This window comes from Electrophorus electricus, chromosome 8 (assembly GCF_041902795.1).
Source record: "Electrophorus electricus isolate QZ-2024a chromosome 8, ASM4190279v1, whole genome shotgun sequence".
Classification (NCBI taxonomy): Eukaryota; Metazoa; Chordata; class Actinopteri; order Gymnotiformes; family Gymnotidae; genus Electrophorus; species Electrophorus electricus.
In genome coordinates, this window is record NC_137504.1 from 21,616,931 (window position 1) to 21,632,500 (window position 15,570).

The 15,570-nt window shown below is 46.0% G+C and overlaps 1 protein-coding gene and 1 long non-coding RNA gene across 4 annotated transcripts in view; one reads left to right on the forward strand and one right to left on the reverse strand.

Moving 5' to 3' along the window:
• Nucleotides 1–971: 971 nt before the first annotated feature.
• srrm3 (serine/arginine repetitive matrix 3) overlaps nt 972–15,570 on the reverse strand; it is a 75,669-nt gene continuing 61,070 nt past the window's right edge. For 2 of the 3 annotated variants that reach the window (XM_081719378.1, XM_035527633.2), the window contains 6 exons: nt 15,311–15,415; nt 14,440–14,617; nt 8,940–9,241; nt 3,994–4,236; nt 3,018–3,140; nt 972–1,270 (listed from right to left, as the gene is read on the reverse strand). In XM_081719378.1, coding sequence (XP_081575504.1) covers nt 1,009–1,270; nt 3,018–3,140; nt 3,994–4,236; nt 8,940–9,241; nt 14,440–14,617; nt 15,311–15,415 — 1,213 coding nt within the window. In that variant the 3' untranslated portion in view covers nt 972–1,008. Of the gene's footprint in view, nt 1,271–2,121; nt 2,259–3,017; nt 3,141–3,993; nt 4,237–8,939; nt 9,242–14,439; nt 14,618–15,310; nt 15,416–15,570 lie in introns of those variants that run through there. The other variant, XM_035527634.2, reaches the window with a different exon arrangement.
• Nucleotides 2,196–8,755, forward strand: LOC145658993 (uncharacterized). Its single transcript, XR_014124924.1, has 4 exons — nt 2,196–2,434; nt 2,980–3,160; nt 3,901–4,773; nt 4,924–8,755. It is a non-coding gene; the product is annotated as an uncharacterized LOC145658993 (long non-coding RNA).

Sequence of the window (15,570 nt, forward strand, 5' to 3'; positions counted from 1 at the left end):
CTGTCGGGCTTTTACAAGCATTTAGCCTGTCCTCTGGGCGCCATGCGAACGTCCTCCCTTCAGAAAGCTGTATGTACTATAGGACAGTGCGGGATATACAGTGCATAGTTTACAGACAGAGGTCGCAGGTTAGCCACCGTCTCAGTCTACATACAGTATAATACTTTTTTTTTTTTTGATGATGAAAAAGCACTCGGTCCCGATTTCCGTTTGCAAAACACGAGCGAAACGTGACCGTTTGTTCTTTTAGTCTTTAGGGGGAAGAATATTACAGAATGTCCGTGGAGATGGGCTCCGTCCGTCGTCTGTTCATAGCCTGTGCTGGAGGTTTCGTCTCCCTGCACCTGGTCAGTTAGCGCTGGCTTTCTGTCACAGCTGCTGACCGTTTTTGTTATTTCTGCGGCTTGGAAGAATTCCGCTCCCTCTCCCCCAAAAAGTGCTTTACTTTCTTTTGTTCTGCTGGCTTCTGCAGTCCAGGGGTCAGTCCAAATGTGTCGGTTTGCAGCATTGGCTTTACTGCATACAGCAGAACAATTTCTATGAATTCATGACTTGAATGCTTCTGTGCTATTCCTACCAGGTTTGCCTAAGACTTTGAAACTGCTGAAAGTTCTGTTTGAATGCAATTGTTTCCAAGGGAATAGTTCTTCTTTACCCACTTTAAGACAAAAAGTACGCTGTATTTGAACATTTCCTGGCATTATACTAAATTCCAGTTATTTTAAAAGATTTTTTTTTTAACACACTCTCTCTCAAAACAATATAAAACAAAACATAAGAACAGGTATGATGTTGACTGGAGTGATCATTACATCAATCAAACCCTTTTAGTTACACTAATGACTTGTAAAATAATGAAAGATAAAAGTAATCTGCCTTATTTGGATTATTTGTTGTTTTGTTCTTTCCTCCATCCATCCATCCATCCATCCATCCATCCATCCATCCATCCATCCATCCATCCACCCTCCCTCCCTCCCTCCCTCCCTCCACTGCTTTCACCGCTCCTCAAAAGCCAGGGCTCTCATAACTGCTGTGGCTGTAGTAACTGCGCGCTTGGCTGGGGCTGCGCGAGCCGCTCCGGCTCCGGCTCCGGCTCCGGCTCTTGCTCCTGCTGCGGCTCCGGCTCCCGCTCCGGCTGCCGCTCCGGCTCCGGCTGTAGCTGGAGTAGCTGGCGTAGCTGTGGCTCCGGCTGGACCGGCTGTAGCTGCTGGCCGAGCTGGAGGAGGAGGGGCTCGGCCTGTAGTATGGGATTGGCCGCTTACGCGCACTACAGGGAGCACAGGGCGAAAAGAGAGAGACATCGGCTATCTTGGGCGTAACGTGCAGACCTTTATTTTCACTGATATTTTTGAGAACGCAGATGATATAAGTATAGATGTCTAATGGTTTAAAAAGGACGACGCAAGAAGGAGCTGCGGTGTAATTAGTTTCTGCAGGAAGAGTTACAGGACTTCTGTTAGTCTGTGTTAATGCACACAACCCTGCAATACATCTATAACCATACATACACACTTCACTGATTACAGTATGCTCATACAACACACACACACACACTTACACACACACACACACACACACACACACACACACACACACACACACACACACACACACACACACACACACACACAGAGTGTCACCCCAAAGCACCCATTCAGCTTGTGTTACTGGCAAACTGAGCTGTTCCCCAGACAGAAATCTGTCAAAGCACTGTGTGATGGATAGACGGAGCGACCTGTGGGTGATGAGGTTTATCAAGAGGCTTTTGCACACATTGATCTTCAAGACTATGAGTTCATATGCCCACTGTTTTGCTCTATATTTTTGTACCTTTTGGATCATTCAGTTTGATCTTTTGCATTTAAACTTAATTTTATATATCTGTAAAACATATTTAATATATATGCAAAATATATGCCTGTAATACTTTTGCTGTGCTATATACAAACTGCATAAGAGGAGGTTTTTGGGGTTTTTTCTTTCACAAAGCCTCTTGATGTCACCTTTGCCCATTAACCGTGTTGTTAAATTAGTGTCCATAGGATGGCAGTAGTCATTACATACAGTGCTTTTTATTAGAGGGAGGAAGAAGAAAGGGGTTAGGATGCAGGGGGAGAGCACTCTAGGGACGCTGCTTCACCAAACTCGTTCCCGAGGAGACAAGGCCTAGGAGGGTCCTGCTGCTCGGCAACAGTTACCACGGTAACCCCGAGTTCAGCTCGCCAACATTCCGGTGTCTGATGTCTGCTGAGGACCTTTGTACAGGAGTGAAAAAATGAGCACCAAATTGATCTACCCTAGAAACACATTCAACAAAACGCATGATGGACGCATGCTGTTGTATCTTGGAGAGTTTTGCACCTTGAGAGGAAATTAAAGTTAAGAACAATATGCATATTTGTCAGCTTCATAACACTGACTGGCAATTTGGGTAAGTATATTGATTGCCTTACATTAAATAATATTGCTGACAATTATATAAATATGGCTGATATTCTTTTCCTCATATTATGATTCCCACACCAGAGCAATCTTCCAAAAAATAAAAATAAAACAATCTATCATGTATATTACACCTGCTTGCACTGATATTGTTGATGTGATGGCTCTGGGAACACTAAACGTTATGACTGGAAGCTTGCAATAGGCACAATGGCCACTAGATGTCAGTGTTAGCACGCACCTGTGTTGCTTTATATCAAACGTTATATGTACATGAGTAACTCAAATGATGTTCATAACTAAGAAGCCACGTGTTTGGAAACAGAACAGATTACACAAAATTGAACTCTTTTCATTTAGTCACATGACTGAGGCAAACTAAAGGTTTCAGGATAAATGGCTAAAACCTTTTTATTTTGTGTCAAATGAACAAAATACAACATATGAATTTGTCGGGGGGAAGCAGGCATGGCCACCTGTAAGATGGTGCTTCAGAAGGCTGTGGTGAGCCTGGCTTATATTTGGTGTTTTTAGTGCAACAGGACCGTTGAGGAAGAGGGTATCCGGCCTACCTGGTGATCCTTCGGGCCTCCATGAAGCTGGGGGAGTCTCTCCTCCTCTTACGGATGGGAGAGTAACTACGGGAACGTCGGCGAGCTCTCTCGGCATCAGAGTAGTGCGGGCTGTCCCTCTCCCTATAGGAACAACAAAAGAGGTTGTGTACGTGTGTGTGTGTGTGTGTGTGTGTATTTGTTTGTCCCCACAGAAAACAAGCAGCACAGAGCTGGGCAAAAATAGCATTTGTTTCTTGTAAATAGCAACAGGTCTCTTTCTCTGTATGTAATTTTCCCCATTTTTCAAGCCCTGGCTTTGGCTCTCCTTTTCACGGCTACTTACGCTATTATTCAAATACTTTTGCTGCCTGAACAAATACAGATCCAAATACAAATATTGGGGTCTTTCCACATCCTTTGTGTGCTTGTGTGTGTGTAGATGGAATGTCCAAATGTCCCTACAATGAAAGCAATCATCCTGCCTTTCACGGACATTTTCTGCTCCCTCCAAGGATTGTCCCTCCAACTGACAGTTTTGCAACTTTTACTTAGACCATAAGAGCACTTGGCTGTCTGCACAACAGCGTCTAGTTACATTAATATACTGTTACATTCATAAAAATAGTATTTCAGCAATGCGGTATGTTGTTCATCCATCTTCTTCACATGCCAGAAAAATATGCGTCACATGTGCATGCATATATTTTTACATTCTAAGGAAGTCTGCAGGCCCCTATTACTGAACATTACCTGAGTGCGTGTGTGGTCTGTTGCTGACATGTACTGGGTTTGTGTGTGAATGCTGCTGTGTTTGCGCACGCATACACTTGTAGGTTGAAGGAAACGAAAGGGGACATCAGTTATTTCTTATTTGCATTGTGAGTTTGTTCCCATTTAACAGGGCACAAGGACCCACTGAATCAGTGCTGTGAGCGTGAGCAGGAATCACTCAAAACCACGCCTAGGCACTGGATACGCTCGAGTGAGTGAGTACCTAGAGTTGTTCTGGCGCGTGTGTGGAGACTTGGCCTTGCTGGGAGCGTGCTCTCTGGAGTTGGAGCGTGACGAGGAGCGGCTACTGCTCCAGGAGCTGCTTCTGTGCCGCAGACTCCCACGGGATTTGCTCTTCTTCCGGCCGGACGCGTGTTTATGCCGAGCCGGGGACGTGGAGGTGCTGCGGTGTCGTTTCGAGCCCCTCCCCCGATGGTGCCTCTTGGACGAGTGAGACCCTTTCACTCTGGTAGGGAAGAGAAGAGCAGGAAAGTGCTTGGAGGGTGGATCCTTAAAGTGCTGGCAGCGGTCGTAGTGACTCAAAACACGTTTGAGTTACGGTTTGAGTCTCAGCTGATGGTTCATTACACATTTACTACTTACAACATGAGGTCACCCAGACAACAATTACAATAAACCACTGTAAGAGGTGTAAGAAAATAAACATGATAAAAAAAACTTACCCATGTCCATTTTATCATTACTTTTGCATACAATAAGTCTGCTGTCTAACTAAAAAGCTTTGACACTTAACCTTACACTTAAGCACAGTGAGCCCTTAGAACTCATTACCAGATAACTGCACGCAACAGCACGCAACTCAGTTTTAAAGACGAAAATGTTTCCAACCAAAATGTACACAAAAATGCTGCTAGAACCAACTGTAAACATGTTACTGTGGTGCTAGTCTTTTCTCTCTGATGAAGATTTTGGCTCTTCTTGCAGGTCCGTCTTTGTCAGTAACAGTTTCTGAGATTCTCCCAAGCTTCCAGCCTCCATCTTGGTAAAGTTTCCTCTGTGTCCGTTACAATGTCTATCTGCAGGCTCATTTTGGTGTTATGACAGCACTGCCTTGTTGTGATGTTGTGGCGTTATCGATATTTTCATTTACTGCAGACTCTGTCGGATCTGGCCCCTTCTGTCAACCATATAGGTCTCCTCTTCCAAATCTGCTTGGTGGAGGATTTCCTGGTGATCAGACGCTCGGCAGTGAGTGGTTCCATACTGTTCGGACTGTTCCAGTAGTGAGAAGACAACTACAGGCATGGCCTCGGAACTACAGGCATGGCCTCGGAACTACAGGCATGGCCTCGGAAGACTGGAGCATTACCGAGTCCACCCGAGGAGAGCAGCACGGTGGCGTTTAAAACACTTCTTTCATTTCTTAGTTATTGTTCCCACGGTCATTCATGAAGAAATCACACTGCTTTTCTGTAAGAGAGCTAATGAGCCAACCCATGTCTGGCAAAGCAGCATTTAATTCATTGCACCTACAAAGTCGGCGCTTTGGTCACACTTAATTTGTCAAACCACATCTTTTAAAGCAATAAAACAGCCATTAATGAACGCATCGGTTGACGTGCTTTCTAATATCGCTATATGTATGACTCATGAGCAGAAACAAAATAAAGCGTTCGTGTCTTTTAATGTTGTTTACTACTTTGTTTAGTCAAAAAAGGAACCAAAAATGACCGTTCCACAGTACTAGAATGGTGCTGCGGGTTCTGTCCGTTCTCTTGGCAGATCACCTATTCTCTGACCCTCTAGAGCTCTTCTGATCCTTCAAGAAGTCAGGCAGTGACAAATATTGTTTGCAGCTGCTCTGCTTAATCCGGAGATCCCATCCAATCTGATTTTATCCGGTCTGATTAATCCAACGGTAAGGCCTGCATCCTGGTGTTTTATCCTTTCGTAGTAATGGACAAATTAGTGATGTGATGTCCCTTGGGAAGGACAACAGGGTGCTTAAATGAGTCAGGGATGTCCAAAAAGACATGAAGATGGTACAACTTATGTTTCCATCTCCATTAAACTTGTTCTGGCTTGGTAGCTGACCTCTTCTTGGGACGCTTGACTTTGTAAGTCTCTGTCGATCGCTTACTGTTAAGATGGCATTTGATTTGTCATTCTTAACACATCACAGGAGACTGTGTTAGGAGTGCTACTGTCTCGATGGCCCGAGACCAGGATGAAAGACAGTAATGTCTACAGGGTTTTGTTCTGCGGTCTTTGTCGGAAGTGCCTGGGCCTTCCTAACAGATGTGGCAGCTCCTGAACCACCTCCACTGGGGTTTCCATTTCCTTTACCCAAAGAAACCTGGGGCCAGTGAACCAATTAGATGAAAGCAGCTCATCTTCAGGCGTTGACTGCTGGGTTTTCATCTGTTGAAACATCAAAACCCTGCCTGGAACTTGAATCATGGCAGGTTTTTCGTTTGCTACAAAGGTGTGAAAGCGTCGCGCGCCGTCATTTTTGTATGCTAAGACTACTTTAGAATCTGTCCAAAAGAACTCCACGGCAGAGCAACCAAGCTCCTCTCTAAGCAAACGACTCACCGTGACTGAGACGAGCACCGTTGTTAGTTCCAGCCTCAGCAGAGCAGGACCCTTCAGCAGAGAAATACAAGAAATGACTATCTTTCTCATTCTTCAGGCTCAGATAGGATCATGCCTCACCTTCTGAGAAGTGCTAAAGTTCTGCTTTAATCACCTCTCCAAAGTCAGCCCTGCGTTAGTCTGTCTATTCCCAATGAGCAAGACCAGCTTGCCTTTTCTCCTACTGTGACTTTCAGTTTCTCTTTTTTTTATGTCTGCGGTATCTTCTGACGAAGGAACACCCTGTAGAACAGCATTGTCACCCGACACAAATTTATGAAAGCTTCTTTCACCAGCTGAATGGTGCCCTTTGGCAGGCTGTTGCGGTCCATAGTTTCCACTGCCAGGTGAACACACCGCCCCCAAAAAGAGACACTTTCATTCTGACTGCCTGAGGGGGTGTGCTTAAGTCCCCTTTTCTCAGCATAAGAAACACGGGTGGTTGTAATGACTCCCCTGGACATGAAACGCTTCGAACCCTTGCAGCGGTGAGGTATGAGGTATGAGACTTTTCACCCTGAGCTCCATCACACACCTCTCCCACGTCACTGTTCAATGACGTCTTTCATGTAGGTAATGTAATCTTCTTTTTGTTTTCTCACTGGCATTTCATAATGTCTGTGTTCAATTTTCATTATGTTTTCCTTTAATTAAACAAAGAGATCCATATTTTTGTTGTTTCCCTGAGCGTCTCTGAACTCATTCATCAGAGTTACCGCAGGGAGTTACAATGACCGCCGGATCCTTGTGTGTCAGAATGACGTACCGAGCATCTACCCACGTCTGTAAGGACAGAGCAGAGATCATCGTCTTTGCCTGATATATCCTGACTGGACACTAGAGTTCTGGGACGATTCTAACCAATTAAGCGACCCACTTCTCATCTGAGTACAGGAGGTGCTTTGTCTGCACTTGCTGTCAGATGGCTCGATTGCTTGGCTGTTCCATGTGTCCCCGCGTGAACATCCGTGGATGGATTCTGGTTATCTTGTCATCCATCATTGTGGAAGCGCTAAACAAGCGACCTTCACCGCTGACGCTAAGCGATGGAGCAGCGCTGGTTTCACTTTCACCGCTCTGCTCTGGATTTTCTATGACAAGGTCTTAGTCATCCGGAGCACAGATTACTGTCCTTCACGCAGGCCCTTCTACATTCCAGCAACTCTGTCACACAGCCTGGACACCGATGGAGCTGGTGACTCTTATCCTGGCAAAACGCGCAAGTGGCTTTTTCCTTTCCTTTGGGTGCCATTTGCATCCACTGTTGCTCGGGTGTTGAAGATGCTGGCCTTGTTTCTTTTTAATTATATTTCTGTTCTTTTTGTCAGGGAGTGACTTAGATGTGTAGACAGCAAAAGCGACTGGATTTCAGGTAGTTTGTTGAATTCTTGGAAGCTGGGGCATCGTCACCTTCCGTGAGAGACATTGTGACCTGGTGGTTCCATATAGAGGTTAGTTTCAGCAGTCATTTTGGTTCAGCTCACAGTCATTTAGGATATCATTAAAACAATGTGGGCCAGCGTGGGAATGCCATTAAACAATGTGGGCTCTGGCATTGGAACTACACTGTCCTGGACAGTTTGTGCTAAGCAAGAAATGTCAATACGTGCAGATGATGAGGCTGAATGAGGGTGTATGAAGCTGGGTGAGGTTGGATAATGCTGGATGAGGTTGTGTGAGGCTAGATGAGGCTGGATAAGGCTGGATGAGGCTATGTGAGGCTGAATGAGGCTGGATTACGATGGATTAGGCTGTGTGAGCTTGGTTGATGCTGGATAATGCTGGACTAGGCTGTGTGAGGCTGTATGAGGCTTTATGATGCTGTATGAGTCTGGTTGAGGCTGTATGAGGCTGTATGAGGCTGTGTGAGGCTGGATGAGGCTGGTTGAGGCTGGATGAGGCTTTATGATGCTGTATGAGTCTGGTTGAGGCTGTATGAGGCTGTATGAGGCTGTGTGAGGCTGGATGAGGCTGGTTGAGGCTGGATGAGGCTGGATGAGGCTTTATGAGGCTGGTTGAGGCTGGATGAGGCTGGATGAGGCTGGATGAACCTGTGTGAGGCTATATAAGGCTGTGTGCTGTGTAGCAGAAGGAAGAACATAGCTCTGAACTTCACGGTCTTCTGTTTTGTCTCACTGTTGTGGAGTTCACATCTGTTGTGTCTCTCTGTTGTGGACTTCACACCTGTTGTGTCTCTCTGTTGTGGACTTCACAACTGTTGTGTCTCTCTGTTGTGGACTTCACACCTGCTCTCATGCCCCTTTCTGCCTGCAAGGCTACTAATTCATGTTCAATCAAATACAGAACAAGTACAACAAACAAAAATAAATAAAGAGTCCTTTATAATCTTTGGGGGTTATTTATACCTACACTGACTGTTTTCGGTCATTTCACTTCAAATCCTTAGATGGTCTGACTGCTTTGCACAGCTGCAGTAAAAATGATATTAAGTAGGTTATTATCTCTGTATTATTTGTATTATGCAGCGTACCCCCCAAAAAATACATATTATACCTTATTTAGAAAAGGCCCGGCTACCGGCTGATCGGCAAAGCACATATAACGATCACTCACTTCTGACGCGTGTTCCTGGCTTTAGGCTGGAGGTCAGTCTGGGAGTCACTGCTGTGGTCTGGAGAGTGGCAGTTCTTCCCCTGTTTCCGCTGCCGACCACCCCGTCTCCCAGACGACTCGGAAGGGAGCTTGGCTCCCCTCTGCTGCCTCTGGTCCCCCTTCCCTGGCTCAGCAACCTGGGCATGTGCCTGCAGTCCTCCAGGGCTCCTGCAGGGGGCACCGTGGCTCTTTGCTTGCCTTACACTGGGCGATATCTGCCTCCGTGCTTCAGCTGGGGAGGAGGAAGCCAGTGACCGTAGCTTCTGTAGAGAAAGGACACCAAAAAAAAAGGAAAAAGAAAGAAAGGGAAATCACAAAATATACTGAAATTAGAATAGTTTTCACCTGACAGTGTGCGCGCTATGGTGTACTTTGCCAAAGAAAGGTAAGTATTTAAAAGAAAAGAGCTAGGATCATTTTTATACGACTTATAGACAGTCCTCTATGGTGCAGCGCATGCAATACTCGGCATGCAAGAAAAACAAAAAGAGCTCAAAATTATAATCCCAACAGAACAGAAGAGGAAGAAAAGGGAAAATATGGAAAACTGTGAAACAAATCAGGATCAGGAGAACAGAGAGAAAAGAGAGAGCGACAGATACTGAAGAGCTGAGCAGAAAAGGAGGACTTTGTCAAGTTTTTAGAAATGACTACAAACAAAAAAGTAAAAGAAGAAAAAACTAGAAAAAAATAACAAAAAATCAAGACAACTTGACGGAACATCACAGAAATGGAGGAACCAAAATAAAGATTCACAAGTATAGATTCAATCGAATTAGAAAACAACTGCTCTTCTAGTCAACAGTAAATTTCTGCTTGTGGATTTTGCTTTTCCTGCAGACAATTGCTGAGGTGTGAACAGCGACGCATTTCCCGCCTTTTTTTTTTTTTTTTTTTTTTTTTTTTTTTTTTAATGGTTACTCTGTTTTAACTCCCTTTTGGTTAACATCCACTTACCAATAAAGTGGCATTCCCTCCTTTAGTAGGTAAGGTATGAAGAGAAGGGGAAAGTGGGGCAACATAAGTGCATCATTAGATTCACAAAGTGCAAGAGAAAAAAGTCACAACACCCTTCCCTGGTAGTGAGCATGAGACAATGCATGAAATTCAAACTCAAGAAACACACCAAATGAAATTAACTTTGAAAAAAAAAAATAGAATTGATTAATCATTTAGTCCTGAAGGGGGGAATATATATGAATATATATGTAAATATATATATATGTAAATATATATATATATATATATATATATATATATATATAGTGAGCGTGGAGGCTTTTGAGTAGGTTTTCAGAACCACCTGCTTTGAAAGTAGCAAATTGTATCTTTTCTAATCTAATCTTTTTGTTGCAGGCATGCATAGCCATGGGAACGTTTTAAGTGGGGGTGCTGTGGGAGTTTTAATTACAGTTGCGGACCTGCAGGTCCTCTCCCGTCTGCTAGGGGGCAGCACCCTCCACACCCCTACTTCCCACAGCCTTGCAGGCGTGTATTCTTGTTAGCCACTAAAAGTGAAATGTTTTGGTGTTTAAGTGAAGAAGAAAGCTAATGGTTTGTGTTAGACTGAGTTTGGGGTCAGCACAGCAAGCATGCACAGAAACATCAAAATAAGACACTCTGACCACTTCATATTTAGTTTCTAGATACATACGAGAAATTGGCCTCTTTTGGATTCTGGAAATGGAACTTTCAAGCAAGGAAATTGCTTCCTCTGTATAACTTCAGTGGAGTGTGACCATTTGAGTCTAATACTCATAACCTCTGACGACTGGCACCTACCACTCCAGAGGAACGTTTAATAAAAGAAAAATAAGCTTGCTTTGAGGTATCTTTCTTTTACCAGGACCTGGAGCAGAACAAGTCACTCCATTAACCAAAAAAGGACATCCAACATGACCTTGTGATCACCCCGACACAGAATCAGGAACTAGTGCATGGACATCAGTACATTTACAGCATGAGGCAGACACCTTTATGCAGAGCAACTTACACATATATCTATAAGACGGCATGTGTGCTACCCGGGAACTGGACCCAGGACCTTGGCAATAGCGTCACGCGCTACCTGGTGAGCTACGTCATCACGAAACAGACCCTTCTGAAAGCTTTTACAGCCAGCAGCCCTAACGCTAATTAACAAAAAAATCATTGTTCTTCCTTAACAGTTATGACACACACACACACACACACACACACAGAGAAGTGTAGGATTAACTTTTGGGGTTTTGGTAACGACGATTTCGGTACTGGGGGCAAAATAAATAAATAAATAAATAAATAAAGTCAGTACAAATCATAACGTGTAAAAGTTCAACGGTGGGGAAAATCATACGACGAATGTACCATTTCACCAAGAGACAGAGGGATGTGTCACAAACATGAATGCATTGCCTATCTAAACAAAGGAGAGCAGGGTGACGGACTTGGCGGGAGGGCAGTGGACTAAAGACTGGAGCATGAAGGCAAAAAGGGAGAATGTGAGATTGGGGGGGACCAAAACCAAAAATGCTGAAATAGTTGAATAAAATCATAGAGAACATATTGCTAGGAAAAGTGAAAGGAAAACAAGGAAAAAGTAATCCGCCAAATCTTTTTCTTTTCTTTTTCATAGACAAATGAGGAGAGAGAAAGAGAGAGAGGTAGAGAGAGAGAGAGAGAGAGAGAGAGAGAGAGAGAGAGAGAGACACTGAAGTCAAGCTAGGGTGCTTGTCACATTCTCATCTGCATAGAGACCACGTGCGTAGGCAGAGCGTTACCTACCTTCCATTTCAACCAGAGACACGTATGCAATATTAACAAAACAGGAAAGGAAGGATAAGGAGAGGGAGAGGAGAAAGGAAAATTCTCCGCAGCGAAATGGGAAAAAGACAATGAATTCTTTTAGTATCTCAGCCTAAGTATTTGGACAACAAACCAAAGAAGAGACCAAACCAACAAACCAGAACTAAACTGGATTCAGCCCACATCCCCCCCAAAAAAACCAAAGAACAAAACCCAACAAAACCGAAATGGAGCAAAAGAGAAGCGTTGGGGGGGGGGGGGGGGGGAGTCTACATGAACTGCTGTGCTTTTCGCTTGGGCGCGTGTGCCGTCGTGTGGGGTTAAAGGTCAGGAGGGTTAGAGTGGCTATAATACGGTCACATGAGGGACGGAGTGAGACCCGCTGCACAGGGAGACCGGCCGGACGGGGAGACCGGCCGGATGGAACGGGGGAGGGAATGAACATGCAGACTTGGGCTAACGGGACAGGAAGCATGTCAGGATGACAAAGAAAAGAGCCGCACGTCACAGATGGAGGGGGTGGAGGGGGTGGAGGCCAGTTACTGCTAGGATGGAGAGGTCAGCGCGTAGAAAAGGGACCCCAGTCACATTTCAGGTTTTTTAAAAAAAATAACTAATACCATGATGCTTCATTGGCTTTGTTCTTAGTCTACAGAACCTTTACTGAATGTTACCATTTGCTCTCAGCAACTGTACACAAATGTCCCCAAGTTGATAAAGAAGGGTAGTTTTTGGGAATGCTTTAGGGGTTGGGGGGCAGTTGGAGTGGTTGTGTTTAGTGAGTGTTAGCTGTCATTCTAAATGGCTTGGGTCCCTTTACTCCAAACACCTTCACCGGATATTAACTGTCCCTTTTAGTTTTCCAGTTCCCGCTGTAAAAACAACAATACAGACATAAAAAGACTGAAACGTGGAGAAAGAAAAAAAGGAAGCCGTGTTCGCAGCGCTGAGCTACGTGTCATGGGACGCAAAGTCAGCATTAAATATTGCGTTACGAGAAGACTCTGTAATCGGCGATGACATTTAGCTGCTTCAGCTTCACAAGGAACCAGCGATGTGGAAAAGTTCCTTAAAGGCCCGATTGTCTGCATTCATCACGTCATTATCTCGCTTCCTTTGATTTAAACAAAAAAATCTTTTTTTTTCAACTGCAATGAAACAGTCGACGCAAGGGGGCACTCTGACATAGGTGGTACTGCCGCCGAGAAGGTAGCATGCAGGCCAGCATGGTGGTCCACAAGAAGCAGGTAAGAGACCTAGCAAACACCTGTCACTTCTGATCCCTCTCCGGGGATGGCGGGGATGGGGGGCAGCCCTGGTACTCGGCGGAACATGAGCGGTCAAACCGTATTGACATGAAATGCACATACCCAGTTTAACCCACTTGGTCCAGTTCCAAAGCACATGAGTGCTTTTTTACACAAACGAGACAGAGAAGGTCGAGCATTTATCAACGTGAATCAACGGAGGCAGGGACTGGAAATAGAGACGGATGAAGCAAAGTGAGTGAGACGAGAGAGAGAGAGAGCGAGCAAATGAGACCTCCTCAAACAAATGCATGCAAACCCACTACGAGGAAGTCTGACCAGCAGTTAAGGTAGGCAAACACCCAGTCATGAAGACTCAATGTGCTGTGTGTCAGACTGTCAGGTCCTTACGGTGGTAAACATTAGAAACACGCTTGTCCACTGTGTTATTTACATGTCGTGCACTCCACAGAGCATTGCTCCTTTTCCGGAGAGCGCAAATGTTCTTTACTTTGCAACACTTCTCGAAATGGTATTCCAGACCAGAATGGAGGCAGCAGACTGGGATGAAGCTGCCTGCTCCGACAGGGTTGGAACTCTTCTGTTTTGATGCCATCGCTCTATCTCTCCCTGAGCTACCCGCCTGAGACCAAATTTGCCGTCTGCTGGGGGTCTGATCCCTAGTGATCTTTGTCGCTGTGCCGAACGGCGGCTGTGCAGCGAGGTCTTCATGACCAAAATCGATGTTTGGCAAAACCACCTCCTTCAGTCGCTCAGCCACGCCCGCGTTCATTTCAGGAAGGTGCCGTGCGAGGGATAGGTGCGGCGTCAGTGACCCTCTGTCCTGTCGAAAACTTACTTCACAGGGGTGCAAAACTTTGAGTACAATATTTCAATAGGTGTAGTTTCTGTAGAACACTACAATACCCCTCCTGTTGTTTCTTATTGCTAGAACATATTACATCTAAGTTTAGAATTGCTTCAAAAGTGCATTCATCCGCAAACCGAGATACTCAGTTGTGACTCGCCTGCGTTATTATTTTCAGAAACGCGAGCGGAACGCCAGTTGTGCCTTTGAACCGGCACGCAGACGCTTAATGCCTACATCCTCCCCCAGCGCCGTTCGAATGCCACTGAGGCTGTGTTTGCAGCTCAAAGAGGAGAGTTATCTGCTATTCTAAAGACCCTTAGCGAGCAAACGCGAAACCCAGCGGAGGATGAAAATAGTTACAAAACTGTGCCAAAGAGGCAAATAAACAAATAAACAGAAACAAGGATGGGCTCGTACAGGTGCGACTGAATAAGAACAATTAAGTGAGTATGGGAGGCACTGAGAGTAAGAGGGAGATACCATTTTGAGGGGGGGGGGGGGGGCTCGAGTAGACGGTGCAGGGGTGGGGTGAAGAGACGAAATAGACGAGACTACATACATTGTTCACTTTCTCCCCCTCCAGGTGGCTGGGTCTGGAGTCTTTGCCATTCCGGACGCGGTCGCCATGGCGGCCGTTCTGCCGGTGGGCCGCGTGGTCCGAGCCAGGGGAGAGAGACGGACTGTGGCTGGACCTCCCACTGGGCTTGTATCCATCTGTGCGGTGCTTTGGGTTTGACCTGCGGGCAGCCAATCAAAAACGAGGTGACGCCACGCTTCTATAGTGCCTTTTGCAGTATCCGGAGATGCTGTGCGATCAGCACACTGCACGGTGCTTTTGCATCCAACCCAAACACCGGTTAGATGCGGCAGCCAATCGCGCACAGCGTAATGTCAACCAGAAACAACAGCCCCCTGCGGGACTGCACCGTGCACCGCTTGGGGGGGCATGCAGACACACAGTCATTCACCTCACACACACACACACACACACACACCACGAGCCAATTTTTAAGTAGCCTCCATGTTTTTAGACATGTTTTAGACTTAGGGGAGGACTTGTGCAGACCCTGATAGAGTGACAGTTAAGATGTTTTTAGGTGCAGGAATGTGAGTGGACAGGGCTGGAGTGTGGGTGGGCGGGGTCAGGAGTGTGAGTGGACAGGGCTGGAGTGTGGGTGGGTGGGGTCAGGAGTGTGAGTGGACAGGGCTGGAGTGTGGGTGGGCGGGGTCAGGAGTGTGAGTGGACAGGGCTGGAGTGTGGGTGGGCGGGGTCAGGAGTGTGAGTGGACAGGGCTGGAGTGTGGGTGGGCGGGGTCAGGAGTGTGAGTGGACAGGGCTGGAGTGTGGGTGGGCGGGGTCAGGAGTGTGAGTGGACAGGGCTGGAGTGTGGGTGGGCGGGGTCAGGAGTGCGTGCCCGTATTTGGCGCTACCTGCTGGGCGATCTGGACACACTGGTGACAGAGGAGGCGGAGACACTGTGTGAGCTGCAACTTCCTCTGCGCTGGGGTCTCCTGCTGGGACACTCGGCTGGAGACCTAAAACACACACACACACACACACACACACACACACACACAGACACATAAAAATGTACATACAAACACACACGCATATCCAAACACACAATGGGCACAAATGTGCACATACACACATAGGCATTCACATACATATTCACATAAAAATTGGTAGT